The sequence below is a fragment of the Lagopus muta genome, chromosome 19 (assembly GCF_023343835.1).
Source record: "Lagopus muta isolate bLagMut1 chromosome 19, bLagMut1 primary, whole genome shotgun sequence".
In the NCBI taxonomy this organism is placed as follows: Eukaryota; Metazoa; Chordata; class Aves; order Galliformes; family Phasianidae; genus Lagopus; species Lagopus muta.
In genome coordinates this window covers 4,843,980-4,858,471 of record NC_064451.1, presented here as the reverse complement: position 1 = coordinate 4,858,471, position 14,492 = coordinate 4,843,980, and the positions used below count along the sequence as shown (strand labels likewise).

Genomic DNA, 14,492 nt, shown 5'->3' with positions numbered 1-14,492 from the left:
TTCACCATCGCACATCCCTCCATCCCCCATCCCCCATGTTTTCATCCCTTCTTCTGGCCTTCTGGATTTTTGTGTGCTGAGAGGAAATGCCATGCAGGCTGAATGAAATGGCCCCACACTGGAGCAGCTCTCCTCAAAAGCACCATTTCCAAGTGGACCCTTCCAGCATCACGGCCATCTTGCACTGCTCATCTCCTAAGCTTTCAAATCCCTCCTGGCCTGTTCAGAAATACTGTTCCAGGGGTAGGCTATTGGGGGTGCCTCCTGTTCTATCACCTATTTTTTGGTCTCAATACATGGCTCAAATTGTTCATTTCAGAGGCGTGGGTTATGGAAATGCACACGCTGCATGTCACAGCTCAGCACACATCCCCTACTACAGCCCTTCCTACCCTCCTGCATCTGTTTTTCACATGCATGTGACACTGTGTAGCTTACAATAAAGCACCATTTCTTACAGGTAAGCCTTGCTGTCCAGGTTTTCCTCTTTCTCCATCAAGCCCTTCTTGGCCCTTAAATAAAACAAGAGAGGGAACATTTGTTTGTCCTTAGATATCTTTGTGGCAATGATGAACAAACACAGCATGCAGAGCAGGGCAGGGAAAGGTAAATATATCTGCATTCTGCTAATGCACAAATGTTGAAGCTCATGGGTAGTGTACATGCTGCTGTGGATGCACACTGGAAAGAAGTAGCTCAGAGGAACTGCTTGTCACTGTGCAAGCAGGAAGGAGTATCTTCTAATACACACAGCATCAGTTTAAGCTAACAGTTGTAGGCTGCTGTCCTACAAAATACAGCAGCAACAGTGCTGCTCTGCTGGGTTCCTGGAATGGGTTGCTCTGATCAATTACAGCAACTGGATTTTGGATGGAGGTGAGAAAGCCCATAGAGCCTTTACAGATCAACCCCAGTTACGTCCCACATAAAGGGAATCCTCACAGCTCTGCTTTTGAGAGAAATCCTGTTAAGGTTTTGGAAGCTTCAAAATATCTAAATTAACAGAGATCTTCCTGTGAAACAATCTGCAGCCATTGGCACATCAAGTCTTGAGTTTTGTCTGGCATTACATGACCTGTCTCCCACACACCTTCTCCAGGGTATCTCCTTGATAACCACAAACCTTCCCAAGACAATCATTTCTGAATCACATACTGGGAATACGACTCACAGGATAACCAGGGTCTCCGGGCTCCCCTCGATCTCCTCTGTCACCAACAGGACCCTGCAGCAACACAACAAAGGCATGAGTTAGATGTTAAAAGTCCTGTTATCCGCAGAATCTCGATGCCTTTTGTATGTTGCATAAGTAAAGAAGCAACTCAGCTCATCCCCTGGCAAAACCCAGGCCAGCATTGATTAGGGAAGGGATTTAATATCTTACTCTGTCTCCGGGTGGTCCCTGCGGGCCTTCCACCTTCCCGTCATCACCTTGTTCTCCCTGTGAGGGAAAACGCTGTCATTAACAGGCTGCAGCTGATATGGCAGATGCTTCTGTCTAGACCTGATCCAGTTTTCTCATCTCATGGGCCTCCTCACTCAAAGTCTGTGTCGATTTCACCAACTTTTCATCCACACAATGTCAAAATTATCACTATTATTTTGTTGCACGTCCTCTAGCATGCTGACTGTTCATATTTCTTCCCTAATTTCTTTGCTGGTGGTTTCTGCCCAGTCTAACCATCCTCCCCAAGGAACGAGGTACACAGAGTTATTCTCAACAATTCCTAAAGCGAAGCAAGAAGCACGTAATTAGGAAAACATGGGAAACAGTTCTGCCTCTGAATTTTATCACCAGCAGTCAAACCAAACTCTTTAATCAAGCACTTCTCCGCTCTCACTGAGTGCAGCCATGGCTGCCATGGGAACAGCAGTGGTCTGGTTGGGCTCCTGCCTTCTGTGACCCCACCGTGGGCTTCTCTGATCTTCTCTCACCTTCGCCCAGGTGAGAGGGTCGGTCCCTTACACACTAATTGCATGAGCATCTCTGCTCATTGACGGCACGGCTCCCAGCAGGAGCCCAGAGCTCATGGTTTGGGCTGGCAGATAACTGAGCTCTCCCTAAAATATCCACAGAGAGATCCCTCAAGGGTCTCCACACAGAGGCTGCATGTTAAAATTCAATTGTGTAAGTCACTTGGGGTCACGGTGCTCTGTTTGCTCTGGAGTTTAGCTCAGACATGGCTGTTTCTTTGCTTCCCATAGAAGATAGCTATATTCCAGCTCCTCTGGTTTTTGGCTGCTCCCTATCGCTGTGTCTCTGGCACTCTGGCTCCTTGGGACGAAAGTGTCTCGCAGCTCCTTTGATGTGCAGCTCCTGGAGAGAGGAGGGCTGGGGGATTCTGGCACCGTGGAGCTGCCGTGTTTGCTCTGCGCGGGGCTCCTGGCACCTTCAAAGCCCAAGTCTGCATGGCCATGCAGAGCCATGTTTCCTTCAGGCTCCTGCAATCCTCAGCAGCTGGATCACCCTTTCTGTGTATTTATGACTGCCTTTGAGTTTCTCTCCACTACTCTCCTCTTCTGCTGGTGTTGGAGCTGCTGATGGTAAGGATACCTGTGAAGTTTCTCAGTGGGAATTTCTCTGGGAGGTGCTTGGGTGCTTTGCTTATACGTGAAGTTTGGCAGTAACACAACTGGAGCAGTAAATAACCAGCAGGGAGAAAGATCTTTCATGGTGATGCCAAGGCTCATTTTCTTTAGGAACTGGGCACACTCTTTGGAAACAGAGCAGTGCCACTCCTGAGAGACGCTGAGCCACTCTTGACTTCTCATGGGGCTGAGCACCAGGCCTGAACTTTGTAGCTTGACAGAATGAGACTCGAGATTTGGCAATCTCTTGCAGTTAACCCCAACAGGCAGAAAAGAGCTCAGTACATCTCTCTTCGTTACGTGCTTGATGACAGTGGCATATTCTTCCTTTGCTGCTTCCAAATTTGTTGGATGGGCACTGCCAGTAACTCCCAGGTGGTGGTTATGCATGGCCATAACAGATCACGAGATGGGTGGTGAACCCCAGTCTTCTTGGAGGTATGTTGGTAAATGAAATATGTGGGAAGAAACTGTGCCAGAATGGCTTGAAAATATACTGCTGAGCAATATGGATGGAGAGATTTGGGGGCAGAATAGAGGAAAAGCAAAGCAATGCCTAAAGACTTCTGCCAACGGTTTCCAGTGCTAAAGAACTTGCTGGGTGAAGTTGGCAGCAGAAGTCCTGGCAACTGGTTCGCTTTCAAGCCATATTAAAGGAGTGCAGGAGAGAGGGGAAACAAGGACACCATTTCTCAGGTCTCAGAAAAGAAACCAAACCAATCCCAGCAGAGATGTTATGGTACAGCAGCCTCGGCACCAGCAGGATGTGAACACCTTGCCATGCAGAGCCGAGGTGGCTGTGATGAACTCAAGGAAGGCTCACAATTCTGCCCAGTGCCAAAACTCACAGACTCTCTCCCCAAAATCCGAGTGGCAGTTCTGTGTCTCCTTGAGTCTAATTGCCACTCTGTGCTTTGTCTTCAGAGAAAATCCTGGGGCAGTGGTCAGCTCTAGGGCTGCGAGACAGAGCTCCTCCACGACTTCCTGATGCCTCAGCTGCTCGAGAGGGAGATGAAAGGTCTGCACTAATTCTTTGGAAAGTTGCAGTGAAAAAAAGTTAGAGTAAAGGGCAGCAAAGTAAACATGTTGGGATACAAATGGAAAATGCATGGAGAAGAAGGGAAGGCTTGTTATTGTTGGCTCTCGTCCCAAAGTGAGATACGCCAGTTTGTAATTTTTAAAAGGATCCCATCTGGACTGCTTTAAGCAGCTGCCAAGTGCAGGCGTCTGCTCAGAGCAAGGCCTCTTTGAGGAGCTGTAAATGTACTAAATGTGGCCTGGTAGCTGGTCGGGATGGCACAATGGAGCTGCGTTTGCAACAGTGCCTTTCTCCACCCCATTTGCTGCTCTGGAAAAGAGAAGACCTTCCCCACCATTACGTATTCTCCTTCTTCACAAAAGCTACACTTAAAGCATAGTTTATACAGAGCGGCCACAGTCCTATTTCCATTTCTGCTCCTGTTCTCAGATTCAGGCTTCCATTTTAACGTTCAGACGCTTGTGTGAGGTCAGAGATGTCCGAAGGGAAGAAATCTGTCCTTGGGCTGGGATCAGCCTTAGGAGACAAGAAGGAAGGATGGCTAAGAAAACTTCTAGGTGCAAGTTTTGTGGAGCAGTTGGGTGGTGCAGCAGGTGTTGCTGGAGGCTGAGCAGGTGGCACTGGGCTCTTCTGGTTTGGCTGCAGCTGGCAGCCTGCAGCCCTCCCATCCTGCAGGGCTAGGGTGAGATTTGGCTATCAATGGCCACAAACAGCTCTGACTGCTCTCAGCAGGATGCTCTGGAGTCTTTGCCAGGCTTCAGATTGGAAACTGACAATTAGAGTTTGTTTACTCATTCTTGGATAAGCTGTTACATGCTGCTGCTGAGCTCTGACAATAAAAGATCCACAATGATGGTAATAACACAAGTCTCATGTTTGGGACGATGGCTTTCAAGAAGATGGCACATTTAAAAACGTGCAGAGATGAAGAAAAGAAAAGCAGTAGTCAAAATTTAAGCAACAGACACATTTCTGCACATCTCTTCCTGCTCTAAAGCCAATGGTGACTGTGCTTTTGGTAGTCACAGCTCTCAACTTTTGCAAGATGCTCAAGCGTCAGCAGTGGGGCTGTGAGAAGCCTCTGGCCAGGCTGTCAGCTGGACAACGTGCTTGGCTGTGAGCCCTTGCATCACACCGGGCTGTGCTTGGCTCCCATGAGTGTACACGGGCATGCTCCTGCAGGAGGCAGCAGTGCTACTGGGGAGGGCAGCATGAGAGGAGCTGGGGGTAGAAATCCAGCAAGGCAGTGATAGAGACGTGGATGAAGCAGCAGGAAACGAGAGAAAAAGCAGCATGTGCTTGTGCCTTAAGCAAAATTGCCGAGGCAGGGGATGTGTGATAGTGGAGCACAACAGCTCGCCCTGCCACATCGCCCCCTGGCCACCAGCACGAGGAGTCTGAAGGCAGAGCAGTGCGACACCCTGAAGGCAGGGTGTCCTGACACAGACACGATGCACGCGGAGCCCCGGCCGAGACGCGCCCTCGGGATCTCCGAGTCTCACTGTCTCCTTTTGCAAGCAGCAAAGCTGCTGTTTGCGCACGTCCGTCTGCAACCACCCGCAAAAACTCTCAGCTGCAGTGCTGGGGAGGTGGAAAATGAGCAAAATGAATTCACACATCTTTCCGTTTCCCTGGGACCCCGGCACTGACCGTTCCCAATCCCCACCACCTCCCTGCCCCTAATGGGGGAAGGAGCATTGCTGCTGCTACCGCGGCACGTGAGGGGCTCCAGCAGCACCGCGCGGCCAGCTGGGTCGGTTGGCCTGGGAGCATCCAGCCCTGCCGACAGGAAACCATTACAGCGTGAGTCACTGCTCCAGCCTGAACTGGTTACGGCCGCGCTGACTCAGCAAAAGGGGAAAAACGCAAGGGGAAAGCCGGTGTGCAGAGAGAGCTCTGAGTCAGCCCAGCGCCCCCCGGCGAGCCCCTCGCTGCAGCTGGGCTGAGTCACAGCAGCGAGGAGGAACGCGGGGCAAAGGCGATGGGGACCAGCTCTGCTTTGAGAACCTCCCCGGCTGGCTGTAGCGCCGATGGCAGCAACTCAAGCACACACGAACTTGGAGACGTGGGAAATCTAGTGCTGAAGATGGCTGGGGCAAGACCCTCTTTCAAGACCAACACTGGCACATGTTTTTTTGCTGTGGGATACAACCATTTCTACCCTTGCCCAGGCTGTGCAAGCCTCCAGGGGCCAAGCTTTGGTGCTGATGCTGTAATGGTGACGCTGCAGAGCTGAGCAGTGCTGGTTTGCATGCACTGCAGAGCTGCTTTGCTGCCTTACCTTCTCACCCTTCGGCCCCGGTGGTCCAATTGGCCCTGGTGGTCCTGCGTGTCCCTGCAGAGAGCAGACAGTGCGTGAGGAGACAGGAAGGAGCAGTCTGAGCCAAAGTCCTGCTTGGATTTCTGACATAGCCACATGCTGGAGTGGTACATTTGTTATAGCTAAGAACTGTTAGGAGATGGAGGATGAAAATGAAGCTCTCACCTGGTAACCTTTCAAGCCAGGCTCCCCCTGAGCACCCATCCTTCCTGGAGCACCCTGCAGAAGCAAGCAAAGGAAGCACCATGAGAGCAGCCTGCAGGTGTAACCCACAGGGATGCACTGGGTATGAATTCTTCATCTGCCCTTTTGGACATCTTTATATCCAGATTAGCATTGTGCTAGGGAGTCCACCAGTGAGACCAATCCCATGCGTGACCTAATCCTGAACTGCAGGGAGGAAACCTTTCGGTGTGGGTTCTGAGGGCAGGAAGGGAGTTTTCTGGGTTGTGATGAGGGCGTTGCAAAAGCTCTTTGTTGCATCTCTATCAATCTGCACAAAAAGGTTTAAGCCAGATCATCAGATTAAAATGGATTGCAACCTTTCCAGATAAACCCATTTAGTGTGGAAGAAAACCCTTTCCTCAAGACAGGCTGCAGAGACGTGCTCAGTCCAACGCACTGCTGCTCAGACACTGCTCGACTTGCTGTGAAATAATCCATGGAGATGTTGCCAATGAGTAGAGAAGACATATGGGGTGGACATAATTTCTGATGCAAGAGAACACTATCAGCAGAACCCTTATTCCATCATTCATTTGCTACTGTTCTGAAACATCACCACCATTCCTAGTTCATAAGTAACTCCTGATTTACACTGAGTTCAACCAAACAAAGTGCAAAAAGTTTCCTTACCAGCCTGCAATACATGAGGAAGTTCTTGTTACTTACTGCTGCATAATGAATTCATTTGTCTCACATAAATTAACTTTCTTCCCTCCCTGTCATACTACTGTTGCTGAAAACCTCACCTTCAGGCCCCAACTCAAACTCTTTCCCATGCTATATTTCCTCTTGTTGCAATTATTTTAGATAAGTAGATCAAGAGTGGGTGTAGAAGCAGGGCAGAAATCCAAGGCAGAGTTCCTTCTATCAACACAGTTTGACTTAAAAGTGCACTGACTGTGCAGTCTCAAAGGGAAAGATCCTAGCAAAAATAGCTGTCAGACCACTCCATTTACAAGCAAAAATCCCCAATATTTCATCCTGTCTGGGGAATTGTACAGAACCACCACAATGCAGTGTGAGCTGGGGTCACGGGGCATCATTGCCACCATCATGGAGCCTCTCCTCTGCTGCTCAGTGCAAGTGTTATGCTCTTTTGGTCTATTTAACATCGGCCATCATTTCACTCCCTCTGATCTGTTGGCCCTGTTGGGCTCTCTGCTCTCTAGGCCCATGCCCAGCACAGCTAACCACATTTCTGGTCTTGTGTTCAACCATTTGCAGAGCTCTTCTCACCATAGGTCCCAGGGTACCTCGGGATCCTTTAGGGCCTTGGTTCCCCTTCGGCCCCTCCTTCCCTGGAGGTCCTGTCTCGCCAAGCTGCCCCTGGTAGCCCTTGCTGCCCTGCATAATGAAAGCACAGAGGTTAACACAGGACAACACAGCTTCTACAGACAACTACAAGGGTGCTGAGGCACCAGTGTGAGGGTGGTGAGATGCTGGCACATCCAGAGGAGTTATGGATGCCCCATTCTTCGAGGTGCTCATGGCCAGGCTGGATGGGCCATGGCAACCTCACCTGGTGGAGGTTGGTGTTCTGTTCATTGCAGGGGGCTTGGAACTAAATGATCCTTAAAGTCCTTTCCAACTCACACCATTATATGATTCTATGATCAATGATGAGCAAAGAAAATGAGATCCAGAGGAGGAACTGTTATCAGTGGCAGATGTTCTTACCTTCTGGCCAGGCTTGCCCTTTTCCCCCTGTTTTCCTGGTTTCCCTTCTGGTCCCTAGGGAGTACAAAAAAAAAAAAAAAAAAAAAGCTATTGGAATGAGAAAGCAAATAAATCCAATCCCAACCAGCACGCCGTTCACTTTGCTGGTGCACGCAACCCTAACAGCATCCTCACCCATCCTGTTCTACTCCCAAGGGAGCCAACAGGGTGGGTAGGCAGCAATGCAGGCAAGGACACAGTTCCCAGGTACTACAGCATGGCCAAGTTCATCTTTGAGTTGCTCCACCACATGGATGAACAGGAAACCTCATGGCTTAGAGGAGGAAAGATCTCTGTGCCCAGTGACTACAGAACATTGCTGCAAGGAGATGTTTTTCATCTGCTCATATCAAGGACCTGCAGGTGATGGAAAGCCATCACATGTCTGTCCTTGAGGATGCAAAAGGGGAATTTCAGTAGTGTTCAAAACATGGGAGCCACGTTTCCTCTGACCCCTACACAACTCTTCCTCTGGCCCATGAGCACTGCTCACCACCAACTGATGCACTGAATTGGATGTCAGTACTCTGATATGGCTCTAGAATAATGGCAATGCAAATACTGCTTCAGCAGCAATTCTTTATCTTCTATCTGCAAAAACAGACAGTTGTTTCATTGTCTATCTAGCTGTCATCCACAACTTTTTGATTACAATGCAAAAGCTCTCCTTTTATGCTATTATTATTGCAATAGACAGCACACAGAAATCACAACATCCTGATCTCAGCTAGAAATAGGTTTGGATGGGAAACTTCAGGTAGGAGCCACAGTGCTGAGAGATGCCAGCCTGCTTTGTGCCTCCATGCAGCAGACGCTGCCAGCCATCCTTGCAGATGACATGAGCTGTGGCAAGCACAAAGTTCAGCACACTCTCCTGAGGGAGCCCAGGGAATTTATTTTTTCAATGTTTGGCCCCGCTGGCTGCAATGCAGACAACATATTTTGGATCTGGCTGAATGAAGCAAAAGCACCACTGAAGAAAATAACTCATAATTTTTGGCAATCGTGACGAACATTTCAACAGCATCTACACACCAGTGCAGCATCTCTCCCTCCGCAGGGTGGGGTAAGAAGGTGTAGTGCCCACCTCTGCTGATGTTGCAGAGAGCTATTGGTCTCTCAGGTGAACAAAAGCAACTTATAAATGCGACCATGCCTCAGGGGTTCTACTCCGATCTGAAACATGGGCCTCCTGAGTGCCTGCTCTTAACACAAAGGAGCAATTCAGGCTTCTAATAGCCCTGAAGAATCGTATCACTCCTTCACCTCCCCAGAGGGAATAGCTCCACTTTCGGTAAGTCAAGCACCTCAAGTGCACGCCTTGCCAACACCTCCAGAGCTTCACAAAGGATGGGTCCCTCTGAGGACTCCACAGGTCCTGTTCTTCTCTTCCAGTTTGCTTGAGGCTTTGTTTGCTGTTTTCGTGCTGCCCTTTTCCAAGAGGACACTTTTGCAATTAGTTTCCCACAGGCGATGAAGTGAGGGTCACCCAGAAGTGAGGGTCACCCACGTGCTGTACACTGATGAGCACAAAGCATCCTCACCAATGGCAGCATCCAACTGGGCCACCCCTAGCTCATTGTGCAGCCAACCCGACACGGGACGAGGAACCAGACACCCAACTGTGCCATGTATACATCACTGGATATATCAGATGGCTATTGGATATTATATTTTTTGGGTATATATATGTCATTGCACAGCTGACCTTCTCTGCACCAATACTGAGATGCTTACTGGCCTGAAAATTTGGAGACTGAGTAGCAGTATCACTCACAAAACAAGCCGTGAAGAGTAATGATGCAACTGAGACTTCTAATTAGTTGCATCATATTTTTTCTTCATGGAATGGGCAGTAAGATTTTTTGGAATTACAGGCAATGGATATTTCTTGTGAATTGGAGAAAGCCCATTTTAAGCTAAATCTGTTCCTGGCCCTGGTGATGGTTGAGTTGCTAATCTTCTCCAGCAGAATAATCCTGCACACTGAGATGCGCTCTTGACGCTCTGTGCTGCAAAGGCCATTGAATCAAAGACTTCCACATTACTTGTACTTGCCTCCCCAGGATCAGGGTGTGTTACACGTTGAACAAATGCAGGCAGCAGTGCATGGATTGGATGAACCCCTTATAAACGTGCAGGGCAGATGGGCCCTTTGTTCCTGCAGGAGGTCACAGGGATCCCACAGCCAAATTGAAGGGGTTGTTTGTACAGCCTGGTTCCCACTCCTGATGCATCTCCCATAGAAGCCATGACTGAAATTCGCTTCTGCCCTGCACCCAGAATGTCTTTGCTTTCTGGGAAGGCAGGTTTGGACCTTCATTCTTCCTCCTAAGAGACATTTCCAAATTGCTCCTAAAATCTGCATTCAACTTCACGCTTGAATCTTGAAGTGCAGATATAGGACTAGAGTCACATGGGAGAAGGGAAAAGCAAAATGAATCCCATCTTCAACAGCCCAAGTCCTGTCCACAGCATTAAACTCGTCCACAGGAGACTGTGCTGTGTTCAGACAGGGTCTTGCTGTCCCTAGTTGTTCCAGATCACCTTTCCATGTTGGTGGGGTCTCAGCACAGCTATGGGCTCTGATAAACTGCCTGGTGCTGCAGTGACCTCACTGCGCAGGGATGTTCACCATCTCCAGAATGTCCTCCTGACTCCTCCAGCTGGGATGTGCTCCTTCTTCATGGCTGGGAATGAAATCTTGGCAATAGCTCTGCCTCTGGTCAGCGATAGCCGTGAGCCCAGCTGTCACTTGTGGTCAACCAGAAATCATCCTGTGAGGTCTCCTACCAAGCCAGCTCTTGTTAAAAGCTTTGCTAGTATGAATAAATGGGTTCAACCATGCTGGCAACACTGGCAGCAGAGACATGGCTTGCAGATCCTGCAGTCTCAGCCACCTCCTCAGATGGAGCAAGCTCTATCAGCTAGGGATATTTCCATGCTCCACCAGCACTGCTTTCTAGGACTTTGGCCAGAGGAGCTCTGCTGGTGAGCGGGAAGCCTACCATGTGGCTGATATTCCTGGATGTGCTTTCTCCAGCTGCACAGGAATTTAGCCCAGATGAATGTAGAGACAGCTCAACATTTGCCTGGGGTTCCCAGAGATGTGGTATCTTTCCTTGTGTCGTTCCTGATGCTGTGGATGTTTGTTGCAATCCCAGATATGTCTTGGTTTGCACAGTTCCAAGAAATCACTGCACTGACACATGGCAGGGACACACAGGCCATGGCCAGCCCAAAAACCATTTGGTCGCCTTCAAAAAAGGTCAGATTTCCCTTTTTCCCATTCTTCTGACTCATTTATCCAGGAATGGAAAAACTGGGGCCAGAAGAAGGGAAAAAAACCCAACACTGATAAATCAAATTCCGTAGGACAGAATTTGTTCTGAATGCATTCTGTGATTCATGCAGGGTCTCCATAGCCCCTCAGGGATCTGGCACCTTTTGGTGCCTATTTCATTGCAACGTGAAGTTTCCAGGCTTCCCACTGTCCTGAGCAAGGAGGGGCGGAAGATGGAGAGGAGTTTATACATCAGAATGATTCATTCCAGGTTCTTTTTGCTAGATTCAGATCATCTGGGTTAGCGTGCCAAGGCACTAAACACTTGATGCTTTTATTTTTGAGGTTTGTAGACATTTTGTTGTATGAAAAAGCAAATCTTCCTTCCAGGCTTCTTCCGTGAGCAAGATTACTTCTAAATGGTGATTTTGTGTACTGCGCTCCTCATTAGAGAAGCATGTTAGTTCCATCTGAAGATAATGGTATTAGTGACGAGGAACAGCAGAAAGCAGCAGTTGTAACAAATTCACGTGCCTTAAGGTATGCTAAAATATCCCAGGGAAGCAAAATTCCATTGCCAGCTTCAATAAGGACCCAATTCTTTGAGATCTTGTAGTACAGCATGAGACGATCGCCTGTGGCAGAAGCCGAATGATTTATTTTTCAATGCAAATTGATGAGTTTTTAAGGACAAAAAAAAAGAGGCTCTGGGCTGCTGATGGCCTTGGCAGCAATGTCGGCTCTCTCGCACAGCACAGTGTTAATGTGAGCAAACAGATGCGCAGCCCAGCTTTAAATTCTCAAGTCATCAACAGTTGAAATCTATGTTACAACAACAGCACAGAGAAAAACAAAATAAGGAAGTTGAATGAACTGCAGAGAGATATGCCCCAAACAGAGCCAAGCAGGGCTCTGCTGCAGACCCAACTTCCCCTACGCTTTGCGATGCTCTGCACATACGCAGGGATGTCAGGAAGTGAATCTCAAGGACAGCGCTCACCAGCCTGGTTGGAGCCAAGGAGCACTACGACTCTTGGCTCTTCAGAGGGCAACTTTCCTTTTTTTTCTTGCAGATCACAACTGGAAGAGAGCATGGTGCCTGGAAAGACACCTTCCCAAATCCCATCTCGGATGGGTTCAGCGTTACTTGATGCTGTTATGCAGAATGCTTCCAGATGTTTTGCGTGTCAGGAAGTGGAGGTCTGAGGTCACTCCTTCCTACCAAATGTGAGGCAGGAAGAAATAGAAGAACCAGAACACAGCCAGTGAGTAAAGAAAAGAAAGTGCCAATGGTGATGGGAAAGATGGTGATAGTTGGAGGCACTGGAAGCAGGAAGGGCAGAAAAGCTAAAGCAGTGAAGGTAGTAAGCATGAAACATAGGACAACCATGCCCATATTGTTCAAGGCCCAGCCAGCCAGCTCATTTAAAGGGAAATGAAAAAGCCCCGTATCATTTCCTACTGCTCAGCAATGTCTCCATATGAGAACCTCTACTTAATAAACTTTGATCGAGCAGAGCCTGCCCCGTATAGGACAGTTCACAAGCACTCAGGAAATTAGTGGGATTATTGGGGCCGGGCATTTGAAGACATAAATGTTTTGGATTTATAAGAAACACATTTCCTAATCTCTATGCCTAGCCGTAGTTTGAAAGCGGAGGAAACACAAGAAGCAGCTCCTGAATGGGTATGGGGAAAGAAGAAAGACTCAACTATTCCTGAGAAGAAAGACCTGATTGTATTGGAAGGTTCAGAGGGCTTTGCTGGGAGCACTGGGAAGCAATGGGCCATTGGCTTGCTTGTGGAAACTCGAGTGGTGAGAGCAGGTACAGCTGGCTGGTTGACTTCAAAGAGAAAGTGAGATGGGGAAACCCTACAAGAAGACTTGGATGGAGAAACTATTCTTAGCATTGCCATGATCTTCTTTTCAGCTGAGTTCCTCAACTTAGAATACGGAAAGCAAACAAAAACCTTGTACGCCAACCTCCCTGCTTCAGAGCGAGTCCTAATCTGTATGCAGACATTGCTCCGAAATATTCAATTTTTGATTTTCTGGATGGGAACATTTATTTGACTCATTCTTTTCTAAGCAGTCGTAGCATAAGGTAGCAGAGAAGATTGTGCACAGAGCTGTGCTCTGAGTTGCTCTGGTTTGGGCCAATAGCTCTGAACTCCTACTCATTTGTTGTCTCTGGAAGAGCCTTTTTTCCCCTTTCTTCCTCTATTTCCACATCCCTAAGGCAGCCCATGAGACAAAGATGGTGCCTTGATGGATGGATGGGCGGTGCAGGAGAAGTGCAAGCCCTCAACCACCGAGCTTGGAAGCTCTCATAAAAGATGTAACCAAAATGCCCCAAAGAATTGGCCATTTTGGAAGCTGACAACTGGGAAGAAAGCAACGGAGAGAGCACTCGGTCAGCATAACTCCTATTTACGACAACAAGCACTACTCAGGTCATTTTTCCTTCCTCAAACAACAGGGGTTAACATCTTCCTTCTGAAGGACACAAACGCCCTGGGGTTGTGGAAGAGGAGGGGAATGAAATCCTCTCTCTTGCAATAAGGAGGGGAATCTTGGAGTAACTGCACAAAAAGCGCGTCTCCTTCGTCTGAGTCAGGAAAGAAACCGTGCCAAGTCAATGGGATTTATTTCAAATTCTGGCTCATTTCAACTCCTATTAACTCTAAATGAGGACCAGCTGGGAGCAGCCTCCTTCCCAAGCGGCAGAGGCCATGCAGCGCCGACCAGCACGCATCCAGGACCGATGGGATGCAGGGATGGCTGTGGCACACTCTGGGGGGCTCAGAGCATTGGGTGGGCTCAGCCATAGCACCTAACTATAAATCTTCCAAACAGCAAAATCCACGTACCTCCCCATCAAAAGGGATGTTTAGATTTCCACAGAAGACAAACCTGGGGCCATTGGAGAAGCAGCTGTTACTAGAGCTAAAGAAGGACTGCAGATGAGGGCAGTGTTGCCCTGGGATTGCAGCACTGTTCCCAGAAGGAGAAGGAGAACCTGGGGGGACCTCTTCACCAACCCTCGCTCCAGCCTGATTCAGAGCAAAGGGCTTGAGCACGTTTACTTCACCCCAGAGCTGCCCCATTCTCCTTTGATTTTTGATGCAGCTCAGCCAAAGACAACCCCATGTCCACGAGTTTAAGGGGCTTCTTCCAGTAGAGGCTCCATGGACCAGTGCACAAACCTTGACTTTACCAGGAAACAACAGCTCAGCACATTATCAGAAAAACCCCACAGCTTCCTGTGTGGACAACTGAAGCTGAAGCCAGAAGTGATTCCAGGACCCAGTATTTTCAG

General features: G+C 48.6%; 1 protein-coding gene across 3 annotated transcripts in view; it reads right to left on the bottom strand.

Moving 5' to 3' along the window:
- The window catches only part of LOC125702540 (collagen alpha-1(XXVII) chain-like), a 127,011-nt gene that overhangs the window by 13,433 nt on the left and 99,086 nt on the right, over nt 1-14,492 (bottom strand). For all 3 annotated transcript variants that reach the window (XR_007380632.1, XM_048965961.1, XM_048965960.1), the window contains exons 38-44: nt 7,851-7,904; nt 7,410-7,517; nt 6,114-6,167; nt 5,910-5,963; nt 1,385-1,441; nt 1,172-1,225; nt 459-512 (exon numbers count right to left, since the gene is read on the bottom strand). Coding sequence is in view for 2 of the 3 variants with exons in the window: in XM_048965961.1 (XP_048821918.1) it covers nt 459-512; nt 1,172-1,225; nt 1,385-1,441; nt 5,910-5,963; nt 6,114-6,167; nt 7,410-7,517; nt 7,851-7,904 (435 nt within the window). In the remaining variant the exon portion in view is untranslated. The remainder of the gene's footprint in view (nt 1-458; nt 513-1,171; nt 1,226-1,384; nt 1,442-5,909; nt 5,964-6,113; nt 6,168-7,409; nt 7,518-7,850; nt 7,905-14,492) is intronic.